Source organism: Lampris incognitus, chromosome 15, assembly GCF_029633865.1.
Source record: "Lampris incognitus isolate fLamInc1 chromosome 15, fLamInc1.hap2, whole genome shotgun sequence".
Taxonomy (NCBI): Eukaryota; Metazoa; Chordata; class Actinopteri; order Lampriformes; family Lampridae; genus Lampris; species Lampris incognitus.
Window position 1 is genome coordinate 19,559,602 of NC_079225.1, and position 17,811 is coordinate 19,577,412.

Consider the following 17,811-nt stretch of genomic DNA (forward strand, 5'->3'; position numbering starts at 1 on the left):
GCTGCCTCTATGAGCTCTCGGTCACTGGGCTGAGTAGATACAACTAGACATTTCAAAAATGTAGAATATAACAAGCCAATACATACAGATCAGACATTACATCATAAGATGTACGCAAATGAGTTATGGTTTATGGAAACAGATTTTAGAATTTACTAGGCTGGACATTCTGCTGACACAGAAGATTATGCATACTCCTCTTCAGGCAGTGATCGGAGGGCAACTTCTTATTAACCAAGGAGCCTAAGTACTGACACTGATGCTGGCCGTGGGCTTTGATGGTGACTGAAAGGCTGACTGCTGGTGCTCATTGACTGCTGTGATTCAATTTTCACTGGCTCATGACCCTCAGGAAACATCAGCAGGTATTCCTTGAATGCCATCTTATTAGCAGCGTGTTTCTTTTCATCAACCCTCTGGGATGACACTGCTGACTCTTAAAGTAGATGACACCAAGTACCCTGCATACCACAAAGTGTTTTCTGATACCCGCTTAAATGTTTGCCCCCTGAACTGGCCAAACTGCATCTGGCACCAGCCAATCAAATGCCGTCTCTACTCTGGGTCCCCACCTTGTTGCTTCACTGCCTGCTTTGCAGAGTCCAGAGCCTTGTCAGAGGACATAGGTCTGGACCACCTCGTTTGAGTTCTCTCTCCTAACCCAGACAGCTGCATGTGAGTCACCTATGCAAGGGGAGCCATCAATTTTCCACTGAAAATGAAGCTCTATGTCCGAAACAAATCAAAAATAATTGATATGACATATGGTAAAGCACACTAGAAACTGAGTTTATTGGGCACTGGATTATCCTTATTAATCTGTGACTTTCATTGGACTGCATCGAACTATTTTATCATTCATTTATGTTTCCAATCAGCATATATATGTATGGTAATAATGAAATAAAGAAAACCTAGCACAACCGCATTTAACATGATTTAAATCAATATTATCAAGTTATATCACATTTTCATACAGATCATTGATGTGTTGCAATGTTCAGAGGCAAATGAACAGCATATTATAGTGAATTTGGGGGGCAGCCCGGGAATCGGCCACAGCCGGGACGCGAACCCGTGTCTCCCGCTCCGCAAGCGACAACGTTAACTAGTCGACTAAAGGGTCAGACCTGTTAGCCAAGGACCAACGTGTCTACTTATCCATGCACGTTACCGCCGCGCTTCCGATGACCTCACAGTCTCACCAGCCCACTTCTGACATCAATGTCGCGAATTCGGGGGGCAACCACAGGAACTGCCGCTGCCGAGACGCGAACCCATGTCGCCCGCACCGCAGGAGACATCGCTAACCGCTCCCCGACTGGTTAACGTTGTCGCTTGCGGAGCGGCAGACACGGGTTCGCATCCCGGCTGTGGCGACGGTTCCCGGGCTGCCCCCCCAAATTCGCTACATTGGTGTCAGAAGTGGGATGGTGAGACCGTGAGGTCATCGGAAGCGCAGGGACACGCTTCCCGACGGAGGAGGGTAGTGGAACGTGCATGGATAAGTAAACACGCTGGCTGACGGGTCTGACCCTTTAGTCGAGCGGTTAGCAATGTCTCCCACGTCGCGGTAAGTACAGGTTCGCGCCGCGGCAGTTCCTGTGGTTGCCCTCCGCTACAATATTAACCTCGAGTATTACAGTCAACTCAGACATAACTTTATATTGGGGGGAGGAATCACAAATACAATACAACGTAGCCTACTGTAACCGAGCTATTTTCTCGCCCGGTGCGGGATTCGATACGGGGTGTACTGCCCCACAAGGCGACATCGCTAACCGCTCGGCTAAAGGGTTAGACCCGTTAGCTAGGGACTAACGTGTATTATTAGTAGTTTACACCACTGAGTTTGAATCATCATCAAATATGCTAAAGTCTGGACTGATGTCCAAACAAAATAAATCTGAATATAGTCGAACATAATCAGCCACTAAAATACAGCACAAAGAAATGTTTTTAACTTAATTGGTTGGCTAGCTGTAACCCCGCAAGAAGCTAAACGTAGTCTTCGAGTAGCTAGCTAGCCATCAAAATTTCAAAGTGGTTAACTAACGTTAACATTATTATGACATTATAATATTATCAGAATCGGAGACACTGTCATTTCATTTCATGTGCGCAAGTGCATGAAATGAAACGAAACATAATTTCTCTCATCCCGCAGCAGTGCAACACAAAGACAAAAACACATCCAAGAACACAATATATCCAAACTAACATATATCTAAAAAAAATTAAAAAAAATCACTGTCCAGGAGAATGAACGCCAGCCAGGATGACCGTCAGAACTGGCCTGCATGGGCTAGCAGTTAGCTTAACCTGTCCCGCTTCCGCATCCTGTCAGCCCGCCTTGGGCCCTCCTCTTCGGGTGCAGCTCCGGTGTGGGTTCCATTTCTGCTCGGGTACAATATCGACTCGCGGTCCTTCGACTTCATATGACGTCACGGATTATGTTGCTAGCTAGCGTTGTTTAAGGCTAGCTTTATAGTTATTTAGCTGTGTGTTTTTTACAATCCACGTTGACATAGAGTTGGTTTGTAAAGGTGCGAGGGCCAAAGGCCCGAGCCGTGTAGTCACAGGACCCTGAGCACATCCGGTAGGGCAAGTAGATCAAGTACCGACACCGGTCAGGGCCATGGTCCTTGAGCGCACAGGATGCAGCAGACCAGGCTCCCTCAGCCGATCCAGTGCTAGCTCTCCCAGCCAGACACACCTCCCTGCACTCCACACGGCGACACTAAAAACACAGTCAAGGCTAGGCGAGGCCGCCGCCAGACCACCGTCGGTGTTATCAGAACTACCGGTCTGCATGAGCTAGCAGTTACCTTAGACTGCCCCGCTCCCGCTTCCGCGTCCTGTCAGACCACCCTCGGCGTTACCTCTTTGGGCACAGCTCCAGGCAGGGCCGTGGTCCCTTGGCCGACAGGATGCAGCTGACTAAGCTCTCCCAGCCAATCCAGCGCCAGCTCTCCCAGCCATCAAATTAAAACAAATTTAGACGCAGACGTGGACAAAGACACTGCATGGACGGTACTCGGTTAGGCCACTGCACACGTGAATTAGCACCGCCATCTTCCAACACCGTTACCGGATGAGGCCCCTGCAAATGTGAATTTGCGCTGCCATCTTCCCACACCAACCTTCATTACCTCACAACAGGACAAATTTTAATACCTTAATGATCTTACCTTAGCTAACTTCTCAAAAGGTTGCTCTTGCAATAATTTCTGTTAGCTTGTTGTTGATTGTTTTAGCTTGTTGTTGATTGTTTTGGGCTGTATATATGTATTGTTGTAAATTGATGTACAACAATGTATTGTTGTACAACAATACGTATATGACCATGTCATATACGTATTGTTAATTAGATTAACAATCAGGCGACACAATAACTCAGACAGATAGCATGTTGATTCAGCTTGACCGTCTTTTTTACTGAATGCCTTTGTCTATGGTGTTAGAAGGCACCATAGAAGCCTTCTAACACCGTAGAAGGCTTCTAAGGTACCTTCTATGGGCATTGACAAAGACAAGCGTATTGTATAAGAATGATGATTTTTGGTTGGCCAAATTGTAGAACATTTGTGGAAGTGAGCTACATTGATTGGACAATTTGTAGGAGATTTGCATAAGACGGATGCATATTGACTGGCTCTCGACAATAATTGATATGACATATGGTAAAGGACACTAGTAACTGGGTTTTTTGGGCTTTTGTGCCGCAGGGAGCAAGCAAGAGCAGATAGTTGGTGGTAGAGTTAAGTATCGCAATTACAACTGGAGCTTTGCTCGATGTACCTATTGTACCATGAAACACTTGCTATTTACACTTCGTACAAACCAGAGGCGCAACGCTCCTGTAAATATTGCTGAAATTATTCAGCTTCCGGTTTTCACAGTTTCTGCATGTAAAGTTTTAAATCAGGAATAGACAAGCAGCGGATTCAGCTCCTGCAGCGGAGTATGAAAACTTAAGAGCTGTCTTCAGACCTTTCTGCCTCCTCTTGGTAAAAGAAAAAAAAAAGCTTTACAGCCAACAAATTTCTAAAGACACCTCATTGTAAATTATTCATTATTTGGCCTGCTAATGTGATTGAGAACATCCAAATTATTATTTCACATTGTGGAAGTTTAGGGCTGGCAGCACTCTGTTATTGACAGATTGTATGGGGAATAGTTCCTTTTCGATTGCTTGAGCATAATGAGACAATTTTTACATTTTAAATTACAGTATTTGCCAACAATTATATATGATATAAAGGGTTTGAATATGACCACCATTAGGCATGTAGACAGGGAGACTCCCTGGACAGGGGCCATATACACAATCATTCATGCACCATTCATGCCATCACTGATGAATGGACTATTTATAGTTACATCAGACTGGTATTACAGGCAAACTTGGATTAGTGTCAACCTATAATGAAGACGAAATGCAGAAATTTTATCTCATGTATGGTCTGGATTTATACACAAGGATGTCATATCTTTTTCATGAAATGGCCCTTCCAAAACAATAAAAATACAGCAATTTTGTTAAACATAAGAGCCAAGATAAGAGATGTACTTTATCAATTCCCATAGGGAAATTCATCCTCTGCATTTAACCCATCCTAACCATGTAGCTAGGAGTTGTGGGCAGCCGCTGTGCAGTGCCCGGGGACCAAACCCAGTTCTTTTTTCCATGCCTCAGTCAGGGGCACAGACAGGAGTATTAACCTTAACAAACATGTATTTTGATGGTGGGAGGAAACCGGAGCACCCAGAAGAAACCCATGCAGACACGGGGAGAACATGCAAACTCCACACAGAAAGGACCTGAGACGGCCTGGGGCTCAAACTCAGAACCTTCTTGCTGTGAGGTAACAGTGCTAACCACTGGGACACCATGCTGCCTAACCTGAAAACCTGAATAGTCAGATAGATGAGAACCATTATGTCATCTCCCATCTAAGGGAGATAACACAATGGCTCCTCGTGACTTAACAGAAAAATCTGGCAGGGCCAGTTAAATTGATGCCCTGCTACTTCTTCCTCATTCTTGAACAAGCTCAAATTTGTATCTTGCACTAAAAGTGAAAAGGTCAAAGACTCGCCCCCTTCTTTGCTATATCGCTTTCCGTTTGCTAGGCCAACTTCACATCATCTTTTTGCAAAACCCGTTGATCTCAACTCACTTCACCAAATCAGCTTTCACTTTCCTTGGCAATTTGAAAGTCAACTCTCCCCAATATTAATCTGATCTCCTTCGCTCCGAATCCCCATCTACTCTCAAAGATAGGGCTTGACTTTTTTTCTGTCTTGACTAAAACACATCAAACTTTGTTACCCCTCTTTTTGTCTCCAGTAATGTTGAATTTTGTAAAACTGTATAGCAGGTTCTTTAAATACTTTAACCCAATTTGTTGACTTCTCTAACCCTCATCCTCTTCTTACAGCTACAATTTGTGCAGTGTTTTTACTAGTTTTTCTGCAATGTGTTCTTTTATTTTCTGCTTGTTTCCACATTTCAATTTCCTGAGAGCTTAAAATTTCTTAGCAGCACTTTATCTTGTGTCTGACTTCTCCAGCACTTTCTTTTGTGGAATTTCCCCCTTTTTTCTTTCCAATTGTATCCGACCAATTACCCCACTCTTCCAAGCCCCCTCTGCCGATTCAGGGAGGGCTGCAGACTACCACATGCCTCCTCCAATACATGTGGCGTCGCCAGCTGCTTTTGACCTGACAGTGAGGAGTTTCACCAGGGGGACTTAGCGCATGGGAGGATCACGCTATTCCCCCCCAGTTCCCCCTCCCCCCGAACAGGCGCCCAAACTGACCAGAGGAAGTGCTAGTGCAGCGACCAGGACACATACCCACATCCGGATTCCCACTCGCAGACACGGACAATTGTGTCTGTCGGGACGCCCAACCAAGCTGGAGGTAACACGGGGATTCGAACCAGCGATCCCTGTGTTGGTACTCCCACTTACACATACACATGACACTGAAGGTCAGCTGCTAGTAAATTGCAGGTTTTACAGTTATGAGTTTCTATATGGTGAATTTTGGACTTGAAGAACAATGCTGGTAACATCTAGTGAATTTAAAAGATTCATTTGAAATTTACAAGAAAACCCTGTGTGAGTTTGTTCCAGTTTTCCATATATTTTCACACACTGGGCCAATGTTTAGTCTTTATTTACTTTCAGTTCATTCCATTTAAATATATTCAAGCCATCAAAATTAAGTTTAAGCTACTACCATGACAATTTTCTCTATAAAACCCGACTCCAACAGGGTAGACAGGGGCAGCACTGCAGGAATGGGTTCTTCCTCTTGAACCTCTGGGCCTGCTTGAGTTCAATGTTGATCTTCTCCACATACTCTTGCGTGGCATACATGTTAGCCTCGATGTTGTTGAGCATGGGTGCCTGCTCCTCCACCAGTAAGGCCATGTGCAGGAACAGGTCATGGACCTCCTTCAGCCTCGTCTCGAGCTCCACCAGCTCCCTGTGTCTTCCTTTGATTTCACACAGTGCCCAGCGCGATGAGTGCCCACCTTCTGTTTGCAGGTTGCTGGACAGCTCAGCCCACCCCTCACCCCCTTTGTCTACCAGGACATCCAGCCGCTTATCACTAATGTCAAACCCCACTATGGAGACCTGTCTCTGGAGCCGCCTGCGACATAGCTTCCTCTGCACCATCTCGGCCTCATTATAGTCAGCCATGACACTGTGAAAGGCCAAGGCCAGCGAGTCGTACTGGCCCCGGATGATTCGGCTCACAGCGGCATGGGGACCTTCTTTTTCCTGTAGCTCGTGGCTTTGGGTGCCCAAGGCCTGGAGGCGGGAGTAGAGAGCCTTGCCCCGCCGGTGGATGGCCCTGGCGATGGAGTCGGAGTCCTGTTTGAGTAGGGTGAGGCGGCGCGTGCTGGTGCCAAAGCGCTCATTGTGTTTGCTCAGGTGCCCCACCTCCAGACGAAGGAGCGAGATCTCCTTTCGTATGAAGTGGGACTCCTGCAGGACGCTGTCAATGACCGGGGAGCTCTCGAACACCACTGCCTCGTGGGACAGACTCATACCATCCATGTCATACTCCACTCTGTACTGCTCAGGCTCATGGTTCTCCTGCTCCTTGCCGATAGCCTGCAGCATCTCTAGCCTGTCCCGCATCCTGCCTGAGAGATCATTGGTAAGGAGATCTGTTACTGTAGATACTGGGATGAACCTGCTTTCCACCTTTCATGGAAATGAATGGTTCATGGAAAGATAGAATATTTCAGCTCAAGTCAATACAAAACAACCAATGAAGCTTTTCAAGGGGTTTTAAGAATTATTTCCATGACAGAAATACATCATGGACACTGATGAAGGCCTGTGGTCAATATGCATTGGCCATTTGTCCTGGTCTAGTAATAAAGGCTTTTATATAAAATGTTCAACACCTGACACACTGTCTCAGTCTTTCCTTCTTGTTGCCATACTTTATGTTTTTTCTACTTTACATGGATGAGTTTTTCCAAGGTATTTTCTCCTCGTGCTTGCTTAATTGCCCCCAACAAAGAGCACCTGTTGGGGTATCAGAGACAGCCAGAGCTTTTTTCTTTATTGATCTGGAAAATTGTTTTAATGAAGTCACCTATTATCATCATTATTATTAGCTTTGGTCAAACTTAATTCATAGCTTAACCTATGTAATGGGGGCAGTCCTATGCTGTTCTATGCTGGTCACACCTACTACTTTGTAAAGTGCTCCCTTTTTAGAAGACACAGAGCAAGGGGAAAAAATATTAGGGCTGTATCATTTAACTTTGACAGAGTGATAATACTGTATTTCCAGGATAAGAGTTGATTTACTCTATTTGCATGACTATTAGCTCAGAGACATGAAAACACCAATCCTTAAGTCCTGAATGCAGGTGCCTGTAATACAACAACAAAGAGACGTTTAAATAGTACCACACCGAATCTGAGACAATGGCAGCAGTCACAGACAAACTGGTAATTGGGGTGTTTTTTTTTTAAACAAGGAAACTAACAGAAATTACTGTGGCGAGAGGGGGACCTAGCATATATATATTATATATATATACATATATCTCAATAGTAGCAAGCACATTTCGTGCATTTGTAACTTCAAACTTCCACATTGTGCTGCTAGCCCTGCACCTTTGCGACTGGTCTCTTACAGAAAAAACCAAGAACATTTCCCCCATACCACGTTGACAGAACGCTAATTCAATGATAACTTTTTAAAAAAAAGTCTAAACGTATTCAAAAACAAATAAGCGTTCACTTAGTTAATGAGATGTGTCCCCCTTTCCGTGGAGGATAAATCTGTATCACACCACTCCTTGCTGCTGAGGCAGTGCACCAATAATCAGGTGTGTGTGTGTGTGTGTGTGTGTGTGATTATCCAGTTGTCCAACAGGCTGTAAAGAAAAGCAATCACACATTCTTTAAGGAATAAATCCGTGCAAGCAGCTAAGTGTCTTACCTCTTTTCAACGACCGCCACCAGATCAGGAAACTAGCTCATCTCCCCCATATAGCTCCGTGACATGGGCGAGAATCTTCGCTGCTTGAGGAGGAAGTTGTCCAAAAGCCGTGTGTGTGTGTGTGTGTGTGTGTGTGCGCGCGCGCGCGCGCGATTTACGCCCCAGGTGAAAGCTATAAGCCTTTTCACTGCCACGAGCGCAATAGTTCCTTGAAAGAAAATTTTCAAGCACGTTTTCAATTTTAAAGTTTAGTCGCTGGATTAAAAGAAAACGAAAGAGTTGTTGCACACACTGGGGGGGGGGGGGTGCCCACCTCAGAGGGGTTGGAGAGACAACAGGCTGACATCACATTCGGTGGGAAACTCAGCTGGACAGAGTTGATGTCGTTATTCATGGGTACCAAATACGTCACTTCCGAAATGCCCGCCGCAGGTTGCCCGCTGTAGGCTGTTGAGATCAAGACGACTTTATAGTTTCTAATCCCTTCATAGTGTGTGTGTGTGTGTGTGTGTGTGTGTGAAGGAAGACAAAAGAAAAACACGAGCTTCCGCTGCATGAGGAGGTATGCGAGGGAGAATCAGAACGAACGAATGAGGAGATGGAAACTGATAACTGACTTGACTAGTTTTGTGTGTGTCTGTGAATGTTCTCATTCATCCAGTTTTGTGTGTGCCGTTGCAATGTTCACATCGGGAACAATAAACAGACAAACACAGCACATTTTAATATAGTTATTTATCTAACATACACGACATGATGGTAGACAGAATTCACGGGTATTTTTATTCAGTTAAACACAAAACAATCAGTGGAAAGATCAACATTAATGTACACTGTGATGCTTTAATTCAAATGTATGATCCCAGTATAATATCAAGGCTGATAGTCATCTTGTGTGCTTCAAGTTAAAGCTGCTGTCCCTCCTCCCTTTTACCACGCATGCCTTTAAAAATGGATGGTGAATATAAAGAGATTTTAAAACATTTATGGATTCTTCAGTAGGACTTTATTCTCTAAAACTGTGTTTTTACTTCCGTCTCATGTGTTTTTAGAAACATTTGTTTGAAATCCATTTTGCCAGTGACATTTGACCTGCAGGGACGTTTGACCTAACGGCAGTTTCTGCATCAGGACAATTTGCATCATTTCTGGTCGTCAAATCACAAGAGACGTATAAATACAATGATTTTCAAATAATTGTCTGGGATCGCAGAAAAACTTCCTGACATTCGACATGATGTGTGGCAAAAACCTTGCTCGTGTAAATCCTTCAACAGCCAGCTAAAACAAACCAGTTATTTTTTAATGCTTCATGGCCCCAAGTCTGCAGGGCATCACAGACCTGATTTGCATGAATCCTGGTTTATGATGCTCACACCAAAATTATGATTCAACATTACTGCGGAATTTATCATTTTAAAAATGTATTTTACCCAAATATGTATATTTTTTCTCTCAGTATAGACAAAGCATAGTATCTTTGCAGCAAGCCTGTGTCTAACTTCCTGGAAAATTTGGGGTGATGTATTTGCTTTAAAAGCTGGTAAGTGAGGATTCTTTCCATTTTATTTACCATGCTAGTAGATTGCTTACATTTCACTGTGCCTAAGCCTGGCTTTTCTCCGTAAGTCCCTTTATTTAAAGCAAGGGAAGCAGCCGCAGAACATCTTCCGGAAGGGGTTATTCTGATCGTGGCGTTTGGCTTTGCCAAGTTTGACCAGGACATCTTGGATGGCCATGTCAGTTTTCTGAACATTGGTCTGGATGGAGGCTGTCATGGGACCCTGCTCCTCCACCAGCAGGGCAATGTCTAGGAAGATCTCATGAATGCTCTTGACGCGGGACTCCAGGTCCACCAGCTCCTGGTGACGTTTCTCAATCTGGGTCAAGGCTGAGCGAGCCGTCTTACCCTCGGTCACTATGTCCTCAGTAAAGATGTTCCACTGGCCTGTCTCTATCATCTCCTCTACCTGGTCGCCTGTCACCTCTTGCCCCACTATCTCCAGCTGCCTCTGGATGTGGGCCTTGCAGTTCTCCCGGTGGTTCATCTCTGCGTCATTGTAGTCAAACATAGCATCACGGAAACCGTTGCTGAGAGAAGCATACTGTGTTCTGGCTATACGTGTGACGGCAGTGTTGGTGCCATGCTCTGCTTCCAGCTTGTGAGCTGTGTTGTCCATTTCCTTCAGACGTGACAGTACGCTCTCTGCACGGCCCTTGATATCTCCAGCAATGGCATTGGAGTCCCTCTTGATAATGCTCATGCGGGTGGTACCCTGAAGCACACGGGAGTGCTGCTCGCGAAGCCTTTTGACCTCCAGACGGATGAGCTGGACATCTCGGTGGATGTCCTGAGACTGGGCGAAGACCTCTTCAAGGGCAGGGTTGTTGTCGAACACCACAGCCTCGTGGGTAAGCTCGTCCTCCAGGTCCACATTGCTGAAGGAGCCGGAGGCAGAGGACTCGGCATACTCTATCGGCTCCACATGGCCGTTGGACATTTCCTGCAGTTGGCTCAGTCTGTCCCTCATGGTTGAGCTGGAGGACAAAGACAAAGAGGATAGGAGATGGAGACCCCTTTTTTTCAATTGCTCCCATACAGAAGACATGAAATATTCAAACAAACAAAGACTGCTGAAATGTTATGAGGAATGTTATGAGAAAAACGTATCTCTCTTTTTCAGCCACACAAACACAGACATTATTTGCACAGATGGGCCTGTACAACACAGGTAATACCAAGATGAATTAATACATATTCATGTCAATAGAAAAAACTAGTCCTAAATAACAATTTGAACGGGGAGCAGATGGTGTTTAGGACCGAAATGAGTCACATACTTTCTAATCAGCTGACATGACGTGCTATGCAGTGTGAATAGCTAAAACCCATCTGATTAAAGCTGTCACACCAGTTTTAAGAATCCATACCTTTTCCCTTCCGATCTAACACACCTGAGACTACTCCCTCGTCTGACAGGTTCTCAGAAAGAATAGTTCAAGGTGGTGCTTCCCACTCATCAAGTTGTTTTAACTCATGATCAGGATCTTTTCTTAACCTGTAATCTGAGCAGATTTTACGGGAACTTTATATTTAATTGAAGCATCATCATCCAAAAAAAAACTGCATTACTGGAATGCATTAACCTGTTTGACGTGTCATTGTCTTCAAATAACGTTGAAGTTCAAGAGATTTAAAACAGCATATACTTCAGGTCACTATGCTGCACCTGATCCTACCAGGTGCCCACCACTACAAAATTACATTTGCAGTGCTGGGCACCTATCTTGTTAGATATTCAGGGTAATGAGCTAATCTACCTTCTACCACTATTGGACGATCATCATGTTCATTTTAATACGCTTTATCTCACCTCTGTCGTCTCTCGCCCCTCTCTAATTCACACATATACGTACACAACACCAGGAAAGGGCCTTACCTGTTTGGTGTCTATCAATAAAATGCGTTTTTGTCCCAGCTGAGGTCACTGTGGTGCAGCCGCGACATCTTACACCACCTGAAGGCTTGATGAGAGAGAGGACAGTCCCTCACGCATGACCTCCATGTCTCCAGCTATTATTTGACTTTTCGTGTACTGGAGCAACACCTGCGCGCACCGTCACGCCACAACAACGATGCGAGAGTGGAATGAGGCCCGGCGAGTTCGGCCTTGGTCTGACGCGACTAATGGGAGACGAACGAGCTTCGATTCGCCAACCGGGATCTCAAATCAGCTGCCGTGACCAATCAGACCAAGCCGACTGAACGGCGTTGGCAGTGGAGGGAACGATTGAAAATGTCGGCGTCGGTCGTTTGCGAAGGCTTGCGAGTTGCCCCGGCCACACCGGTTTGCGGACAAAAGCGGACTCGCACCCACACCCATCAGAGAGAGAGAGAGATGTTAATGTGGTCTCGGTTCTATGGGATTGTTTTTAACAACTAGATCTAGTCAAGAATTAACAATGACTCCTTTGTAAAACATGTTTCTGCAACAACGTCATAACCCGTCTCATATGATGTAAAACGTTACGGTCAATCTTGAGAAGGATGAGGAACGTCGTGTTTATGAGTGTCGCATCATTAACTCCGGGCTCGTGGCTGCGTAATTAGGGAGCTGAGATCAGGTGGGCGTGGCCAACAGGTTTGGAGGGGGGAAACGTCACGATACCGTTTTAGACTTGATTATCTCTTTTTGAGAAGAGGACACGTAATTAAAACAAGGATGATTTCCTCTGTCTGATACCACGGTGTCAGGTTAAAACTTTGTTTTAGACTCCTGGATTACTGTGACAATACGTTTTGTAAGGCAAAGCTACAGACAAAAGTTTAAACGGATTCTAGCAGAAGGACACTTTCTAAGTATTGTCACACTTTTCCTCTCTCTTCCTCTTCTTGTTCATTAAGCTGTTTGATGCATTATCCAATGTGCAGGGAAATTTGGATTTTATGACATCTGTTAAGAATTACCATAATAGAGTAGAATAAAATGTTGTCTGGCCATGGCCAGAAAAGTATATTTGGCATAATTTCAGTAGGCCTACAATAATACCACAGGTAACATTATAGATATGCATTAACACATTAACATAACATAACATGACATGACATGAAAACTGTGAGGCTAAAAAGTTTTTATTTTGTTGAAGAGGCTGATTTCACTTGTGATAAAGAATATATTGAACATTGGCACAGTGGTTAGTGCAGTCGCCTCACAGCAAGAAGGTCCTGGGTTCGAGCCCCCGGGTAGTCCAACCTTGGGGGGGTCATCCCGGGTTGTCCTCTGTGTGGAGTTTGCATGTTCTCCCCGTGTCTGCGTAGGTTTCCTCCAGGGGCTCCGGTTTCCTCCCACAGTCCAAAGACATGTAAGTCAGGTGAATTGGCCATACTAAATTGTTCCTAGGTATGTGTGTGTGTGTGTGTGTGTGTGTGTGTGTGTGTGTGTGTGTGTGTGTGTGTGTGTGTGTGTGTGTGTGTGTGTCTCGGCCCTGTGATGGCCTGGCGGCTTGTCCAGGGTGTCTCCCCACCTGCTGCCCAATGACTGCTGGAATAGGCTCCAGCATCCCCGCGACCCTGGGGACACGCTAAGCGCTTCAGCTCATGGATGGATGGATGGCATCTACTAACAATGGCCAGAGGGGGAAACTTCGAACTCAGGATGGAGAAAGCGGTTAAGTCATTCACTTTCTTTCGGAAGCCCGTGTCATACATGACACTGCCCCCTGCTGCTTGCCTATGACCTGCTATTCATATCGGGGTTCCTGCTGAAAGCATGTCTGCACTTTGCTCCAAGATTTGTGAACCATATCAAAAGCAAGGACACTTTCCACAAGACTGACTTATAATAGACCCTGTCAGGAACGTCTTGTATGACTCCAAAGTCTATAAATAGTACTGTCACCCTGTGTGATAGTCTGGCGGCCTGTCCAGGGTGTCTCCGCGCCTGCCGCCCAGTGACCGCTGCCCAGGATAGGCTCCAGCATCCCTGAGAGCAGGATAAGCGGTTCGAAAAATGGATGGATGGATGGATGGATGGATGGATGGATGGATGGTAGTACCATCATTGTTGTTCATCACTGAGACATGTAATCCTTTACATGTAAATACTCCAAAACTTGATGAGTTGGTTGTCTTACATTAAGATGTTGGCCGCTGAATTGAAGTAGCAGTCGGCACCAGTCAGTCTTCAGATAACACAGGATCTTCTGATTACCATGTGACTCCATTTCGACGCAGTCCTGTGATTTGGATTAAGCATAACACACGCGCGCACACACCTCGATTTATAGCGTATACACAATCACACGACACAAACTTTAGCAAAGGCATCAAACAAAACAGACTAAATACATCGCCAAAAAAATGGAATATATATTTTCTATTATCGCTCTGTCTCTCCGCCTCTCCGTCTGTCTCTGTCTGTTTCTCTTTCTCTCACGCGCGCGCGCGCGCTACATGGTGGCACGTGAGCACACACACACGCTACATGGTGGCACGTGAGGTCATATAGTCTTCTTTGGGTTCTAGGGAGAACATGTGCGTCATTCTCACAGAAGAGGCGCTGCTTGCTACGCACCTTCCTGCCAGGCTGCGCTACATCCCCATCACTAGCGCAGCTTCCGCCTCCAGTTCGGACGCCAGCTATCAAAAGTACGAACGCGCACATCTCACACGTCATGAAGTTGTCCGTACTTCGCCATGCTTGTCGCGGTCTTCCGATAGCTCACGTCCACCACCACCACCACCATCATCGTCATCATCATCACCTCCGTCCCAGTACCGGAGCATTGGATTTCGCTCAGAGGAGATGCCTGGCGGCGGGTCCGAGTGGAAGCCGGCCGGTGGTCCGGACGGCGACCACGGCAACCGGCGGCGCGAGCTCAAAAGTCGCCCCGAGGTTTGGGACGCGGCCAGCCAAAGAAGAAGACGGAATCGGCTGCGAGAACTCAGTGAGGTGAGAAAATGAAAAGGAGGTCATTTTTCTCTCTCGTTTGTGTAGAGGGATGTGTTACACGGCGAGTCCACTTCCTGGTACAACGGCGTCTCCTTAATCATACTTAACGTGTGAAATGTGGAGAGGAGTGTGAAAGAAACTGTAATATCGTTGTTTTGTGTGTGTGTGTCGGACGCCATTATGTTGCATGTCTCCGGCTATATATCTGTTGGCCCGTAGCCCGTCCCGAACGTGTCTCCGCCGGTCTCTGAGGAAAGACGCGGCGAAACAAGACTCGGGTGTGGGGGATTTTCTTCTTCTTTTGTTGTCGACAAAAGTGTAACGGGAGTATGAAGTTAAAGTTGTATTTATTGTATGACATAAGTCGTTGGCGTGTGGTGTCGGGCGGATGTTTACATGTGTAAGGCGATGTGGGTCAGTGTGTTAGCTGAGATCACTGGAGACCATCCCGGCTCCTCCCCGAGCCCAATGCATCGCAACGTGGCGCAGCACATCGCCGTCCCATGTTGCATCATAGTGGGTTGATCAGACTTTGCGGTCTCCTGGGCCTCATCTCCAGTTTCACCAGTAGCGTTGCGTGGGGTTTCAGTAAGGGGCTTCAGAAACGAACTGCCCCCCCCACACACACACTCACACAAGTTTATCATATGGGTGTCGATACAGCCAACACAGCCAGATACACAATACTGTATATGCACTACTGGATCAACACTAAAAACACAGCTGATCTTCAACAACCACAATGCACATCACTGTGCACTATAGCGGCAATTGCAGCATCACCATCAGATCTTCCTTTAAGTCACTCAGTAACCACACACCACGTGCACACCCACACACCACGTGCACACGCACACAACCACATGGCACAAAAACAACTAGAAGAGGTCACCCAGTAGAGTGCAGGTCTCCGCGAGGTGTATTTCCCCTTCTCCGGTGCGCCGACTTAACCGCCCCGTTTTTCGCCTCCTGGGAGAAGGGGCCCCTTATTGAAAGACTTAAGATGTGTTTAACCGTTGTGGTTTTCATGATATAAAGTGAATGTAGGTGAATGACTTTTCATTCATTCTAAAGCGATTAAAAAATGGGGAAAAATAGCTCAGCCATGGGAAATGTTTTATTGTGACTACTGAGGGGATTCCCAGCTGTGTCCTACTCTTGAAATTGTATTTTTATAGTGGCATTATAGCATGTTATAACAGTTACAATGCCCGATGACTGCTGGGATAGGCTCCAGCATCCCCTGCAACCCTGAGAGCAGGATAAGCAGTAAGCAGTAAATCCCCCTCATGATGTCAGTTAAAGAGACATGACGGCAAGGTGAATAAAGTTAATTTTTTTGGTTCGTCCAATGTTCTTCCAGTTCTCCTGTGCTGAGATCACCAGTGAATTATTTGCTGATTTGCAAAATATGATTGATGTCTCGTTTAGTTTCAACACTCATACCCAAATACATCTTGGGCACTTTTGCTGCCTGGGCTAAATCAACTGTACGCATGCATGCAGTGACAGAGAGCAGCATTGGTTGAGCGAGCTAGAGAGTGAATGGAAAGAGGGAGCAGCAATAGCAAGTACAAACATTTTCCGAAGGTTTTTAATCACCGCAACTACGAGAGGGTCTTGATCATACAGTCATACTACTACTACTACAGTCATAACTGTGCACAAAAAAAAATTAGGCTGATAGATCCAGTAGTTTGCGAGATTAGCCGTGGACAGACACACATGTGACCAAACACTTAATGCCTGGCAGAAATAACAAACAAGTTTCCACAGTTGATGTAGTGTTCACCAGTCACTTGTGCAACTTAAACAAAGTATAGCCGCAATATTATCAGTGCACTGCCTTCAGTTCAATAAGAAAAATGTGCACACCAACCTGGAGTTGAAGTTCCACCTCACTTGAGAGACCCTTGGCAGCCTTCTCTTGCAAAATTCACCCAGGTATTTAGTCCATTTTGGAGAAGGTAAAAAAAATAATAATGCAGACAGTAGCTGTGATTGTGGTGGCCATTGCGCTTAGTTTGCTCACAACCCACCAAAGGCTCAAGCTCAAAGTTGATGACAACACCGGGGCTAGCACCAATACATCACAGGGCCCTGGGGTGTTCTGTCTCATCAAAATTTGATTGGCTGATGATACGGTCGGTCACTCAAAGTTGTAATCAGTTTGTAGCTTCGGGCTTCAAGGACAGGCTAGCAAAACCATTAGTGCTGGTCCAAGGAGTTGTGATGCGTTTAGATGATGTAGGAAATTCCTGCTCAGCCCCACAAGAAAACAAGTAATTGAATTCAGACGCATTTCATGCATACTTCAATTTAACTATGAAAAACAAATTATGATTTTGATTTTGGCAGGGCCAGCAGAGAAGGCCCTGATGGCCCTGACAGCCCACCATGGAGTTTTACACACGTTTGTCGTACTGCTCTCCGAGAGGCAACCACACGTAACTCTGCGGGACAACTCACAATATTCGCCCCCTAAATTTTGTTGTAAAGTAGTGTTTTTTGACTGTTGTCTAGATGGAGAGGTTTTTGTTCACTAGTTTATTTTCTTCTTAGGCAAATAGTTCAGCGCTCCAAGGAGGCGATGGTGGCTTTCCAAAGAGGAACCCAATCAGCGCTTCAGCCTATGTTAGCCATCATACAGGTAAAGGGGCAAAAACGGAAATGTGTGAATGAATAACCCGGGATTAATGCCTTAAAATATCAGGTAATGCTTTACAATAAATGGATGTGATAAGTAGTAGTTAATAGGTGAAAAGGCTCTAAAAAGTCCTTACAAAATGCTTATTATTATTATTATTATTAAGACTATGTAAGTGTTAATTATACCATCATAAACACGTTTTCGGCCACTAGATGGTACTTGCAA

At 45.4% G+C, this 17,811-nt stretch overlaps 3 protein-coding genes across 4 annotated transcripts in view; 1 reads left to right on the forward strand and 2 right to left on the reverse strand.

Annotated features, from left to right (window-relative positions):
* Positions 1-6,263: 6,263 nt before the first annotated feature.
* On the reverse strand, positions 6,264-8,553 carry LOC130124805 (syntaxin-11-like). The gene is made up of 2 exons (XM_056294153.1): positions 8,485-8,553; positions 6,264-7,165 (listed from the first exon to the last, which is right to left on the reverse strand). The coding sequence occupies exon 2, from the start codon at positions 7,158-7,160 to the stop codon at positions 6,264-6,266; it is 897 nt and encodes a 298-aa protein (XP_056150128.1). The 5' UTR covers positions 7,161-7,165; positions 8,485-8,553.
* Positions 8,554-9,229: 676 nt separating this feature from the next.
* stx11b.1 (syntaxin 11b, tandem duplicate 1) lies at positions 9,230-12,005 on the reverse strand. 2 transcript variants are annotated; one of them, XM_056295023.1, is made up of 3 exons: positions 11,925-11,986; positions 11,416-11,550; positions 9,230-11,022 (listed from the first exon to the last, which is right to left on the reverse strand). In XM_056295023.1, exon 3 carries the CDS (start codon positions 11,013-11,015, stop codon positions 10,119-10,121), a length of 897 nt encoding a protein of 298 aa, XP_056150998.1. In that variant the 5' UTR covers positions 11,016-11,022; positions 11,416-11,550; positions 11,925-11,986; the 3' UTR covers positions 9,230-10,118. The 2 variants fall into 2 exon arrangements, with proteins under 2 accessions (XP_056150998.1, XP_056150999.1); XM_056295024.1 differs by lacking the exon at positions 11,416-11,550 and having other exon boundaries at positions 11,925-12,005.
* Positions 12,006-14,546: 2,541 nt separating this feature from the next.
* The window catches only part of mthfd1l (methylenetetrahydrofolate dehydrogenase (NADP+ dependent) 1 like), a 91,936-nt gene continuing 88,671 nt past the window's right edge, over positions 14,547-17,811 (forward strand). The window contains exons 1-2 of the mRNA XM_056294091.1: positions 14,547-14,936; positions 17,499-17,586. Of these exons, the coding sequence (XP_056150066.1) occupies positions 14,659-14,936; positions 17,499-17,586 (366 nt within the window). The 5' untranslated portion in view covers positions 14,547-14,658. The remainder of the gene's footprint in view (positions 14,937-17,498; positions 17,587-17,811) is intronic.